Source organism: Echeneis naucrates, chromosome 22 (genome assembly GCF_900963305.1).
Source record: "Echeneis naucrates chromosome 22, fEcheNa1.1, whole genome shotgun sequence".
Taxonomy (NCBI): domain Eukaryota; kingdom Metazoa; phylum Chordata; class Actinopteri; order Carangiformes; family Echeneidae; genus Echeneis; species Echeneis naucrates.
The window spans coordinates 7,388,109-7,402,572 of NC_042532.1; the positions used below are offsets into that span (position 1 = coordinate 7,388,109).

The 14,464-nt window shown below is 40.9% G+C and overlaps 2 protein-coding genes across 3 annotated transcripts; both read right to left on the reverse strand.

The window, feature by feature from the left end:
- Positions 1–554: 554 nt before the first annotated feature.
- On the reverse strand, positions 555–10,553 carry srrm1 (serine/arginine repetitive matrix 1). Of its 2 annotated transcripts, none has more exons than XM_029493960.1 (17): positions 10,452–10,553; positions 9,446–9,535; positions 9,109–9,231; positions 6,689–6,859; positions 6,366–6,466; positions 6,060–6,284; positions 5,648–5,827; positions 5,429–5,548; positions 5,002–5,210; positions 4,704–4,784; positions 3,826–3,912; positions 3,483–3,618; positions 3,289–3,378; positions 2,717–3,196; positions 2,245–2,425; positions 1,552–1,725; positions 555–1,395 (listed from the first exon to the last, which is right to left on the reverse strand). In XM_029493960.1, the coding sequence occupies exons 1-17, from the start codon at positions 10,470–10,472 to the stop codon at positions 1,285–1,287; spliced, it is 2,580 nt and encodes an 859-aa protein (XP_029349820.1). In that variant the 5' UTR covers positions 10,473–10,553; the 3' UTR covers positions 555–1,284. The 2 variants fall into 2 exon arrangements, with proteins under 2 accessions (XP_029349820.1, XP_029349819.1); XM_029493959.1 differs by having other exon boundaries at positions 1,552–1,737.
- Positions 10,554–11,095: 542 nt separating this feature from the next.
- Positions 11,096–14,299, reverse strand: tdh2 (L-threonine dehydrogenase 2). The gene is made up of 8 exons (XM_029493855.1): positions 14,076–14,299; positions 13,395–13,437; positions 13,237–13,307; positions 12,960–13,109; positions 12,696–12,868; positions 12,491–12,581; positions 12,131–12,400; positions 11,096–12,012 (listed from the first exon to the last, which is right to left on the reverse strand). The coding sequence occupies exons 1-8, from the start codon at positions 14,266–14,268 to the stop codon at positions 11,867–11,869; spliced, it is 1,137 nt and encodes a 378-aa protein (XP_029349715.1). The 5' UTR covers positions 14,269–14,299; the 3' UTR covers positions 11,096–11,866.
- Between the last annotated feature and the right edge of the window lie 165 nt (positions 14,300–14,464).

The following is a 14,464-nucleotide window of genomic DNA, read 5'->3' on the forward strand; positions in this document are numbered from 1 at the left end:
CACATCCTGCTTCTTTCCGAGAATAAAGCCTTTGTAGTAAATCCCCTGCACTTTATACCTTTATTTTCTAGTTTAAGTGGAAAACTACACGAAGTGTCTGAATGATACCGCTTTTACAAATTGTCAATTTTAGAATTTGCAGTACCTTTAATTTTTTTTGTCAGCTCCCATCCAAAGAGTGCATTGAATTTCACTGACTATTCATCACTGAATTCAGTAAATCAGGTTACTGTGGATTAAAGTTTTGGTAAATAGAAGCTTATTTATTTATTTATTATAAATAAATAAATATTATTTAATATTTATTTATTTCATTATTAAGCTACACAGAACAAATTTTGTGACCAGCAAATTCATGTCTCATTTGATTATGAGGAAGTGTGAGTAGAAACACCCCCCAACTCCAGAAGACCAACAGTAACAGCTGTAAAACTCAGTAACCACCAATTGTGGCTTTCAAACTGCTTTTGGAAGTTTCCATTTGGAGTGACAGTTAACTGACAGATACCACCCAAAATCCTTCTTGCCCATTTCTATTAAGAAAAATAGACATATCCTATAAAACAGCTTTAATTCTGAAAGGATGACCAGATGACAAAAGCCAGGGTTACTAAATACAAAGTATGTGGCAGTCTGACAGAGATTATCTTGGTGCAAGAGTGTCAACATAAAATTGCATATCAATTTGTTTGGAAAATTAAAGCATACTCTGTATCATATCAGACTGTTTTGTCTTAAAACAAGATGATTTCAAAGTCAGAAAAACAGCAGGTTAAACATTGCCAAACACCTCTACTGAGTTACAATGTGGGACAAGACATTCTGTTAGGGCCTCTAATAGCGCACACTGCTGTGCCACTGGTTCCACTAATAAAAAGGCTGTAGTAACAGTATGTTACCATATGTTGGTTTTTCTCTACACTCCGTAAGGTCAGTGGTTCATGCACATCAGACAATCACTGCACATGCTATCATTTCTCAATGGAATCTAGTGTAGGCTGTGGAAAATATCTGAAACCTGCCCAATTCTTAGCTCAGAGCTTAAACCATATCCCTGCTCAACGATTTAAAATGAATGACAACACAAGCTTCTTTACAGTTTAGATAATACACTAATAGACAAATCAAGCTCTTAATGCAACACACTTCAGAATGTACCAAACCTTTAAAAAGAAAAAACAAAAGACTCGAGAATCAACAATTTGTACATTCTAAAGCTGAACCAGGTTGATGACAAACATCAAGAGTGAGTGGAAAATTCAAAAATGAGAAAGCCCCTTGTTTTCAGGACATCTGTGATGGAGACATCTGTGCCTTCCTCATGGAGCGCAGGGCCTTCTCCCTTAGATGCTTCTCTAGGTCATCCAAAGTGTCGTCAACTTCACTGTCTGATTCCTGAAGAACAGTGAGAAATATCCCTCAAATTAGTCAGGTCAACTCAGACGATGGTGTCTCTATGGTACATAATATAATATTTATTTATTCTGTGCTTTCAGGGATATTGAGCTGGGATCATAGAGAAAAAAAAAAAAAAAATAATAGAAAATTTACCTTCCTCGAATCTCCATCCTCCTCCACACCCTGGTTTTCCTGGCCATCTCCACCAGCAGGAGCACCACTCTTCTCCTTCTTATGCTTCTTGTGCTTCTTATGTTTCTTGTCTTTCTTGTGTTTCTTTTCCTTCTTCTTCTTCTTTTTCTTCCCACTACCATCAATATCAGAGTTCTGCAATACAGACTGTTATGAGGATCACATTAAGTGCTATTAAATGACACTATAATCATCATATTAATTGCAATACGTTATTCATTGCATTATTGTGGTATTCCTGATTGATAAAAAAAATAAATAAATAAAATAAAACAATAAAAACAATAAAACTTGGTTTTATGACTAAAGAACACTTTGAAACAACATAAGAGATGGGATAACTTTGTGCAACAAGTTATGAAATGTTGGTGTCCCTCAAACAAATCCTTGAATAAAAACTAAAATTTTTTTAAGATGCCAGACAAAATTAGGGGCATTCAGCAACCTAAACATAATTTTGTTGCACATTTAAACATTTATACTTTTAAGGATGCATCAGGACTTTTTTTTTTTTTTTTTTGCACCAAGGCTTTCCAGTGTGTGGTGAATTATACATGTGAAGACTAAGACACTCTTCATATTCACAATTTGAGTTAGAAAACCTCTATGTGCTCATACCCTCAAACTTAAGGTTAATGAGATAAAATATCAAACCTTGCTTGGGGAGCGACTGCCAGAACCGCTGCTGGCCTTTTTGGGTGGAGGTGGGGACACACTGGCAGAGCGAGATGGTGATGGGGAGGCCGATGCAGGGACCGAACATTTCTGAGCTGCTGGTTGAGGGGAAACGGATCTTGAGGACACTCTCCTCATAGGCTGTGGGCTAGGAGAGGGTCTGTGAAGAAGATACAAATTAGATCAGGGGTCAGTTTCTGATGTGTAAAGACAAACTACATGCAGTCACTTCCCACGAGCGTTCAGAAATTGTGTTTGGAACGCCCCACTTGCCTACAGGGAGCTAAAATTTTGGTCTGCACACCTCTTCTGCCTAGTACAAATTTCACTGCTACCCATGAACAGATAGATAACGAACAATTCAGGATACAAACGGCCATTCAGAACATATCTCATTTGTAAAGTGGGGAAGTGTCCGTATATTCTGTCAGGTAATGTTTGCATCTTTTACCTCTGATTGCTGCGGGGCTCTGGGGTGCGGGACACTCTGCGTATGGGCTTTCCACTGCGTGGAGACTGTTGTCTTCGCTGGCTAGATGGAGATGTGCTGGAGGTTTCAAAACGTCCACGGGGACTAGCGGAACCTCTAAAATTGCGACTGCGGTTCACAGGGGATGGAGACAGGCGACTGGTTGCTGGACCAGGGGATCGTGCATCTCTGCTTTGCCAGTTAGAAGACATCATGGGGCTCCTCCTGTGCCTGGGTGGTGTTGAGCAGGATGGAGGAGTGCGTCTCCTTTGCACAGGAGAACTTCTGCGCTTTGGGGACCTGGAGGGGCGACGCTTAGCCCCTGGGGAAGACCGTTTTGCAGGAGAGCTAGACATCTTCCTTTTCTGTGGAGGCAACGGTGAGGGGCTGTAGCGACGCTGAATAGGTGGAGAATATCGTCTAGGGGATGGAGAGCGTCGACGGGGAGGTGGGGAGGGAGACCTGTGAAGTACCAGTTACAGTAATCAAAAAGCTGTCAAAATTGTAAATTACTGGGATAAAAAGCCCTATAAATACTATGAGCACGCTTATACCTGCGTCTAGGAGGAGGAGAAGGAGATCTGCGCCGTCGTGGGGGGGAAGGGGAGCGGCGCCTGCGTCCAGGAGATGGTGAACGTCTTTTCCTGGGGAACATTTTTTTTTTTAATAACTTAAATGAAATGTACTACAATTTTATAGTTCTTATTTTTACTCAAGTAATATGTAAATATTCTGTCTAATGCCTGACCTTGGAGAGATATCCCTGTGTCGCCTCCGTGGAGAAGGTGTACGGCTTCGTCTCCTCCTGACTTCACCATTTCTGGCACCTGGCCCTGCTGTTGGCCTCTTAGGTCCTTCTTCTTCTGAGGAGGAAGACCCTGTATCTGAAACAACAGAGAAAGGCGGCATTAGCAACTGTCTTATTCTAACCTCAACTGTATGCGCTGAAGAAAAGACACCTAGGTTTGGGTTAGGGCACATCTTCAAAAGTCCATGAGACGATGAGAGCAAGATGACATGGACAGAGACTTGGTTAGAGAAAAGGGGTTGGGTATGGGAGAGTAAAGAACGGGGATAAAAACGCTTTTAACCTGAGGACGACTGTCGATTCTGCCTGCGATACTGACGTCGCTGCTGCACCGAATCTGCGGTTGCCCCTTTCTCATTTTTATCCTCCTCTGAAATGTAGAGCATTGAGTTTCCCATCAGTGTTAACAAGACCAGTGAAACAGACTGCCATGGAGAAGCTACAAATAATAGAGAAGGTTTATGTATTTGGATTGAGTTTTCACTACTGCTACTACATTACAACTACAATGACTACTTCTGTCTCATGTCAGAATAGAGTTTTTGGCTCCATCTGTAGCAGCAGAATTTACTACATGACCAAAGAGATTTCTCAGAGCAGGTTATCAAATGGGAGCACTGTAGTGAGGCTATTAGCCAGATTTTCTACTTTCCTATTTATCTACTGTTTTACCCATTTTAGTCTAAAGTCCAGTCCAGTCCAAAATTATTCTTGGCCCCACCCCCGCAAAAAAGGCAGCTAAAGCCAAAGGTATATTAAAGTGAAGTGGGATTGAGTCGCTGGAAATGTCATCATAAAATCTCCTGCATAGAGAGCAAGATTTGTAATTTCAATCTTGCAGTTCATTTTTCTGAATAATCATTCCCATCACATTGGCACAATGATTAAAATTGACCATTTTTTCAATGACATAGATAATTAGGAAAACTAAAAGTAAATAATTAGAAAAATGACCAACTGCATTCACTAAGCATATGAATGTCCACATCATCCCCTCCATGTTGACAACCTGGACAAACAAGAATGGGCAAAAAGCATGAATTTCTGACATGTAACTTCTATATGTCCACATGAGCTGCGAACTCAATATGACAGGTCATCTCTGAACTGAAAGTGAAAGGTCATTATGGTTCTCAAAATAAACTGAAAATTATGTCTTACCCGAGTCAGATGCTTCAGAATGTCTGGGCTTGGCATTATTAGATGGTGAATCACTCCTTCCTCCTGGTTTTCGCTTTAAACCTGAAAAACAAGGCAACGGTGATAAAAATGTTTGTACTTTCAATGCCCGCAACTGCTTTAAGATAGCATTTGCAATAATTGTTTTTTTCAATGTACATTTTAACTGCACTGCAACAAAGGGTACTCATTGACAAACAAATTGATAAATGAGGTTTTAAAACAATGAAATTTGATTTAGAAGAAACAATTGAGCCATGGAGCTGAAATTGTTATATACCTGATGATCTGGGTGGGGAAGCTGAACTCCGGCCTCTACGAGCCCGTGGAGATGGTGAGCATCTGTCCTTTCCTCCAGGGCTAATGGAAGTGTCCAGATGATGGGCCTGTTTTCTTGGAGGTGTGCTAGATATTCTTTTCATAGCTTTTTTAGGTGAGCGAGAACCTGAGGAGCTGCTGCCAGAGGATGAAGCAGAGCGAGAGCGCCTCCTGCAGAACAGAAATACATTAATCCCTTGAAAAAGTTTCCCAGTCAACTGCATGGCCAGATATAGAGTATACGACAGAACCCTGCAGTCATATGCTTCATAAGTATGACATTAATATACCAATACAGAGGTAACATTAAAGTAAAACTGTAACTTATGAACTGTTCTTCAATAAAAAAAATTAACCACTCTGCATACGTTGTCTAGATTCACACTAACCTGCGTACTGGGGAGCGTCTGTGTCTGTGTCTGGAGCTTGTGGGACCACGCCGGGGAGGACTCCTTCGACGAGGAGACATTCTTCTTCTGGGACTCTGTCTTCTACGCGGGGAGTAAGATCTGATAGCGTTAAGAGAGAAAATTTAAAAGTTGAATACTTAAAATATTTGAGATTGGGGACTGGACAAAATTGCAAGTAAATATCAATATCAGAAATACCTGGAACGTGAGCGGCGCCTACGCGACCGAGAATGGGAACGGTGGTGAGGTCGTTCCCTCCTGCTGTCCTTCTCCCTTTCCCTGGACCTAGGTCTTTCCTCTTTCTTATGGATTTTCTCTATGGAGGGTTCTTTGACTTCCGTGACCGAATCAGCTTTCACCACCTCCACAACTGCATCACTATAAAACAGAGGAATAAGTTCTAAATGTTCAAAAAAAATGTTTTCCATATATACTAATTATGTGTGTGCGAACTTTGCCTACACACACACACACACACACAATCAACAGAAGAATTACAGATTTGACATATAAGACACTCAACTATCTAAAGGTATAGTTAAATGCAAAAATAGGATTGGAAAACTATTAACTCATGATACAACATAAAATTTTTTTATATTTCACAAACCAGGTGGAAGAAGCCTCTTGGACCACTGGTTCAGGCATGGCTCTTCCTGATGTATCTGGTTCAATAAGCTGCTCCAAAGGCTTTGTTGGCAGCTGCATCAAGGGTGGAGGCGGTGAGTTACCACCAGCCGGGCTGGGTTTGCGCTTTGGGGAGCGCGATGGACTGCATTTCCTTTCACGCTTCACTGGCGACCTCCGGCGTGGTGATGGCGACCTTGTCTTTCGCCTGCATGATCAAAACAATGTCCATTACTGCTGTAAATATACAAATCCCACTTCCTTTCACTTGTCTTAATACGTTTCTTACCTCCTTGGGCTCTTTGACTGAGCTCTCTCTCTGGTTTCCTTGTCCTTCTCTTTCTTATCATCATCCACCTTCTTAAGAGAAGCGAGCTTCTCTTGTTCAATCTACCAGAAATTAAACAATGAGAGCTTAAACATGTCACTTACATCACAAATATCTTCTCCCCAGCAGTGTTAACACATTGTCCTTGATTATTCTTTATTTTTCACCATGGGATCATAGTATTTTACCATAATGAGTCACATAAGTTAGACATTTTTCTTCCTGAGTTACTTAACCCACAGATCCCAGACAACTAACTTACACAGACAATTTTAGAAGCTCACCTGTCTCTGTTTAATTTCCTCTTTCTTCTGTTCCAGGAAGGCAGAGGGGATGCCAGCAATGTTCTCCTGGGCACTCAAAAGCAGGGGCCACAGGTCCTTCATGAACTCACGGGCATTTTTCCCATTCAGGAAGCCTGTCAGGTTGATCTGCATCATCTTACTGTCTGGATGCTGCAACACACACACGAAGGGGGGAGAGAAAAACCATATGGCAATTGAAATTATGAAATGTTAAAAACATTGGGAGGCAGGATCCCACAAATGGGGCTTCCTACCCTCTACTCCTCTCTAATCTACACCTGTGACTATGTACTTAACCATACTCAAAAATTGTTAGATACTGACTATGATATTTAACGTCCATGGGTCCAATACTGGACTGAATTACCTACCAAAATTAAAGTGTGACTGATATAAAATCGTACTCACAAACTCATCAAACTGAGAATGCGAGCTAGCTGAAGGGAGACACATCTAGCGGTATAAATACTGCATGCAATTATGCTATTAACTAATTATTTTTTTTCGAGATACATAATCTATCATTAAACATTTCCTTAGTTATATCCCTACTACTACTTTACATTTCTGTGTCCCTACCCACCCACTGTTTTCAGGTCTCCCCACAGTCTACACTTCAGGAGTTAAACAAATAGCCACAATACAGAGTGCATTAAAACCCAACACTGCAAGTACAGTTCCGGTGTCTTCAGTGAGTCCCGTGGGATCAGTGGGCACGGAGCTCCCTTGGCTTGCTTCCGCCTCCCTACTGCTTGAGACTCAACCACCTTGAGCTTAATGTTATATCATTTATCTAAATTGCAAGAGACGAACAAGCAATAATGAGTACACAGTTACACAAAAAAGGGAGTTTTATTTCAACAACTGAAAGAATAATTGTGAGATGCCGTAATCTCAATTCAATTAGCCATTCTTACCATAATGCAACAGTACTATTTAAACTTAACTTCAACAGCCCTCCCCCGCACCCAAATGCCATAGCAAACAAAAGATTTATCTTTTTGTTAAAATCGTATTTCTATGTGCAAACTGGTGTTACACATACCATTACTTAACAGATACATCTCGCTCTCAGCATCTAAGTAGAATGGAAGTCATTAAGAAGGGTTATATGCATAAATGGCACAACTTGTTTTGGGTATACAATAGGGTGGAATCCTGGTAAGCACTCTAATGGAGGATACAGTGTGTAAGTAACTTTACTGCCCTTCCATTTACCTCCTATTCTATATACCTAAATAGGTCTGTGCAATAGAAATGAGCTATTACTCAGTTATCCCAAATAGTTTAGCATGTCAGTGGGACACTCCAACTTAAGAGGAAAAACACTACTTCAAAAATTGATTCTGGGGTGAAAAAGATGTAGTCTTCAAAATTAGACGCATATTAACAGTCAGGTTTTAGTTTACAGCTACTCTAGCAAAAGGGACTTTGTTACATGTTAAAAAAAGGCAATTATTGAACTATTGAACTTTTCAAAAGTAACTTGACACCAAGCTGAAAACCATTGTTCCTTAGTAGATTCAAACTAGTTTTATTTAAAATCACAAGTGCATTACACATCTGACCATAAGCAACAGAGATGCTGGGTGTAGTCAGAGGATTTAAGAGACTTGTTACTTAAATTGGTTGACAATCTCATATTTGCTGACCTCCAGTGGCCACAGTGATGCAGCGATAAATGTGAGAGGTATTCATTACAACCTCACATCACTGGATTGTTACAAGTGAAACAGAAGACACTTCTGACCATACCCAATAGAGGTACCACAGACTTGTAAAATAACGAACAACAAATTTGAGCTTGGTGTTAAAATGCTCTTCACTTTTAAGACTGAAGGAGATTTATAACTTTTAGTGATAGGCTAAGGGGCATTGTAAAATCCTCTGTATTTTTTGCCTATAATGCAGTTACCTTTAAAGGGATCTGAGCAGTTTAATAATGCACTGCAAATACCTACGGAGAATATGATTATGGCATTGTTCAGGTGTGTCTGTCACTGACATGATATAGGTGACCCCTGCATATAACTCACCTCAAACCACACACTGCATCATGAAGGGAGAGTTGGGCTCAGTGACTTTGGGCTCAGGAGAGAGCTAATTAGGTGTTGGTGCTATACTTCTGATGCAAGGTATAACATCCATATTGGTTCAGGCCTTTTAAATCATAAATCACATCATCATTAGAAGACTGCTAAATAAAGGCACGTTGTCACACAACAGCAAAACATGGTTATGTTATCATAGATCAGTTTTATACCAATTGTTATGTTACCCATTAAATTTGACTAGGATGCGAAATTATTTGATTATACTCCTTTTTACTGACTAAGCAATGCCCTCAAATCTATGACAGTTTTGAAAAAACAAAAACTAAACGCAACTGTAGATCTTACCTTTTCTTCAAGCTGGTTAAATATGAACTCTATGACGACGTCATCCTCGAACCCCAGGATCTCTGTCACCCGTTGAGTAATCCATGGTTTGATGACTTCCAGGTTCACCTTGGTCATATCCACCTAGGGGTGACACAGGCAACCAAAGGCACCCAGTTAGTACAGACAATCACTGACTAAGCAGCCTGAAGCTACAGGGTGGGCTAGGAACTGTGGGTTTCATAGTATTATTCCAGGCCAACAAAAAGTTGCTACATTTTACATAGCAACAATTAGTTAGGCAAATATGACGCGTGAAACAATTGAAGGAATACTGATCATGTGGATGATCTTGTACCTTCTTGTCCAGACATTCTGCAAATTTCAGCTGTTTCAGTAGTTTCTTGTGCTTGTTGCTGAATCGGTTGTCTTGCTCCGCACTCGTACCCTGAGAAACAAACAAATGTTAGTGAAGTTGCTAAATGTACGAAACCAATCATAGCTACACACACAGATCAACGTGTTTCACTTTGACATGTGGCGTAATATTACTGCTCTCCAAGAAACTGGCAATGTTGTCATTGAAATCAAAACATAGAATTAAGGTTTCTGAACCGTTAAACACCAGCAAACGAGGGCGTGAACTACAGGGGTAGATTTTTGTTTCACATTGAGTCTGAAGCCCAAAGCGCCCTGCTCACATTCAACCGTCAAATTAAGATAGATGTTACAGTAAGAGCAATAAGCTAACCGTAGTTAGGCTAACTGTTAGCATGCTTAATCCTCGTGCTTTACCTGAAGGGCTAATATTAGCTAGTGCCTAGCGGCAACCTTAACCTAAACAGTTTCGATGTGGACATGCTATAATAAGTCAAATTACTGTAGTTATTCGCTACACCTTAAAATGTCAACGTATACTCGGTAACGCAGCGTATCAGCAGTCGTGACTTGCCCATGGAGACAGAAACGATGCGCCGCTCGGGCGCCATCTTTAGCCCTTGCTAACAAATTAGCAATAGCTAGCTAGCTTGATCGGCCCGTCTATTTCCTGCAATAATGTCTATTTTTACAATCTCACAGAATAGTTACAAGATCCAGACAACACAATGTTACATTAATATGTAACAAACACTCGTTCTGCTGAGACGCCTGGCTTCTCGCAGGGAGTTAGTCGGTTAAAACATGACTAATGGCGAAGCCAAGCTCGATATCGGTTGATAGACGAAGCCCTGGCCGTAACGTTTCTGATTGTGTGGCCGTTCACCTAAATACATGCGGCGCATTGATAATCGAAACAAACCGCATATTGCGATGCAACTTAATAACAAGATACAAAAGGTAAGAAATAAGCGTAAAGATCTTACGCGGAAGAATCCCGCGTCCATTTTCGGTGAAAAGGATAACAGCAAGCGCCGCTGAAAAAGACGTGTGCCGAGCCGGATGAGCAGTGCGCCTCCACAGGAAGGAGCCGGTATTACAGCTGCTGTAATGACAGAGGAGGCGGGGACACGCTCAGAGGGTTTACAGTAAAATGTGAGACTAGTTCAGGTACAGCAAAGTGAACAGCAAATAAACTTACTAACAATACATCCAGTCCACACGTAGAATGTCCCCTGAGCTTTGTGGAACGCAGCAGATTTAGAATTTGTAATTAAATAATGTGAGGAACGGGTTAATGTCGTCAAGGTTGGGTCAATTTCAATTATTTCATACACTGCGCGCTTTTAATCTGTGAGTGCATCATATCATAGTTGTTGATCATGCATTTTATTTATTTTTTTTATTTTTTTTGGCTACGAGCTGGATTTGTCGTTTAGAGTTGCAAAATCAAAAAAACGAAAACAATTCTTCATGAAATGCAGAGGAGAAGAAGTGTAGAGCAGCTTCAAATGAAAATATTCAGGTACATTGCCTCAATACTGCGCCTTGTCACCAACATAATCAATATTGTTGCAGATGTAGAATAAAAATGGTTGAGCAAAATACAGTAATGAATGACATGGATGAATAACATTTTTATTATTCAACATCTGATTCAAAGTACACTGCATTTTTATGCATAGTTTTTCAAAGTAATCTACAGTAAATAAGGCCTCATTAGTATTTGGTAATCATTCATCACCAAAATCACACTTTTGGCGCAAAAGTAAAAGAAAAGCTTCTTGTTTGATGCTGCAGCAAGGATAGTAGGGTTGCATACAGCGTGTGATTTTCACTTGATAGACTAAATTATAAAATACTTCCTCATAAAACAGCCAGAATACATGAAGTGTCATTGCAGTCCAGAGTTGACTGAGCCATTCCAGATTATCCTGAAATCAAAGTATACGACAGGTTTGTTACATTAAATGTGCAACTGGTCCATTTTCTGTCAGACGTGGTGATGAACAGTGACAGACTGCTGTGTCACAATTACATTTGAAAATCTCTAATGCTTCAAAAATAAGTAATTTTCTGCTCATTTGATTCAACATACTCATGTGTAAAGTGATGCTCAGACCATGTTAACAATTAAAAACAACACAGATGGAGAGAAAGTTTGACAGTATATTATTCCCTGAAAAGGCTGTCTGCACATATATGCTGTCTCACTGTCCACTGCATATTGAGAGGTCCTGACTGGGAATTTCCACTTCAGTCCCTTGCTCATTACTGTAACAGTCCAGAGTCACGAAGGATAGTGGTTGACAACGTCTGATAGTGAAGTGGATGATAGTGTACTGTGCAGGCTGAATAAAAGTAGGGATTAGGTTGGTCAGTCTTTGTGTAGCAGGTTTTGCTAGCTGACTGGGAAACCCTCATTGGTCCTCTTGTCTCGAATGGAGCAGAGCATGTCTGACACAAGCTCTTCAAGCCCGAAGGCTGGTGCCCAGCCCCAGTCTCTCCTGGCATTGGTGTCATCAAACCTCACCGGCCAGCTGTCTGCTGCAGAGTGACAAAGATGACCAGATTACCCCATCACCGCTTTGATGAAGATAGAAATTTTTACTAAGAATTTTTCATCCCACCCAAGTTTTGTGTGAAGTAATGTGTTGAGTCATACCGATGGTCTGGCGGACAGAGTCAGGATTGTAGGTGACCTTGAGGTGAGGGAGATGCTTACGGATTTCTTGGGCCACCTCCTCTGGAGTAAAACTCATGGCAGCAATGTTATAAGTGCGCAAGGAGAGCTGGCACTCTGGAGTCTGCATGAACTCAACTGTGGCACGGTGGCAATCAGAGATATGCATCATGGGAAGACGGGTGTCAGGTCGCAAGTAGCACTCGTGGTGACCTGTGCTGAGAGCATCGTGGAAGATTTGAACGGCATAGTCTGTGAAGACAAAAGTCCAGAGTTGTTAATCTATCTCAATGTGCTGCATTTACAACGTGTGGTAGAGGAAGATGTTAAATTATCCAATACCTGTTGTTCCTCCACCGGGAGGTGTGTTGACTGATATCACACCTGGGTAACGTAGGCAGCGGAAGTCCAGGCCATATTTATGATGGAGGTACTGAATAAAGAGAAGAGAAGAAGAGAAAAGAAAGTTGACTTGAAAATCAATCTATACAAGTTTGTCTTCAATGCCACATCCGTCTCTGTGCCTAGATTTTAAAGACAACTTTACCTCCCCCATTAGTTCTCCATGCACTTTGGACACACCATAGATGGTTCGAGGTCTTTGCACACAGAGGTCAGGTGCTGGGTCACGTGGAGAAGAGGGACCAAATGCTCCAATAGTGCTAGGGACAAAGAGACGCAGGCAGTTCTCCAGAGCTAAGTCCAGCACATTGTGAAGACCTAGATGGACAGCATAGCATCCACAGTGAGTTTAAACACTAAAATATCTTAAAATTTGCTACATGTAAATGTTATGTGCAGTTAGAAAGACCTGTAATGTTGATCTTGCGAGCCAGGGCCACATTAGCCTCTCCCACAGCACTGAGCAGAGCGCTATAGTGAACCAGCCAAGTGATACGATAATTTACAATCAGTTCTCTGAGGTGTTTGTAGTCTAACACATCAGCGTACACAAATGGACCTGATAAAAAGAGAATAAGGTGGGGAGAGCGACAATATTTTTTGTTTCAGTTGAGAGGGAAATGAGAAAAATATGAATTTTCTGAGGAAAGCAAAACATCGTAAAACTTGAATTAGGTTTTGCATACCACTCCTGAAAACATGAGGTGGAGGCTTCTTGATGTCTGAGAGGATTACATTGTCTGCCCCATACTGTTTTCTAGACACAGTAATATAGATATGATGATGGCATCCAAATAAAAAATTTCACAAATGTTCACATCCAAAGAATTTTTGAAAATCTCACCTCAACATTTGTGCGAGACCAACACCTAACTGACCAAGGCCACCTGTGTACAGAGAGAAATCTTGCATTTTATCTGTGCAGAAAACTTTGTATGAAAATTAAGTAAATGTTTTGGTGTATCATGGTTAGGCTGCAAAAAAAAAAAAAATGTGTTTCATTTGTTCCAAAGCTTTATCGTGGGACAAAAAGTGACAACAGGCTTTTATTCTCCTCACCACCACTCACTGGCTCTTTTATGTCACCAGCACTGTCTGCATGCACACTATTGTGATGAGTGAAAATGGGGTCTTGCTGCTAGTCCACAGTGAAAACAACTCGAAAAGTAAAAAGTAACAGCACGTGTCTGTAGTATTCTGCTCATGCCACTGATGCTACAATGAAAATTTGAATTGAACACCCTAGTCTTATTGTTAGACACTTGGGATCTGAGTGTGTTGTGCCACTCTCAGCTCCCTTAAAAGCTGACTGTTTGTGATTCATTCTGCCCCCTTTGTAATTGCTTCATAGCTAATACTACAACCCACAGCCAATAGCGGCTGCACAGTGAAAGTGGTAGAAAACAATAATAGCTTCACGGGCCTAGTGTTTGGATAGCTGTGGAAAAAGCACATCTTTTCCTGAATAAATATATGTCAGACTTAAGTGGCTGTTGTGTTATTAATGGATGGATATTTGTGTCACCTGTGATGAGGACACGGGGGTTTTCCTGAGGAGGCAAGGAGCTGCAGGTCTCTTGGCTGTTCCACCGACTCATCTGCCTGGGAAAAGACCTGAAGCTGCGACTGGGCAAAATCCGTGCCCTGCTGAGGCAACCTCGACAAAAAATGCCCAGTACAGCCATATTGGGCGCACAGATCCGCACACCCAGTTTCATGTCCAGTAGGATGGTTAAACTGAACTGAATCAGACCACACCGATCACACAGAACTTTGACAAATGCAGGTTTAACTCATGTACATGTACAAAATAAATAGATGTGTACATTACCTTTGTGCTGATGAAATTAGAAATCCAAGACAGATGATGATCCAACACCAGCAGATGCAACTAAGTACATCTGAAATTATTCC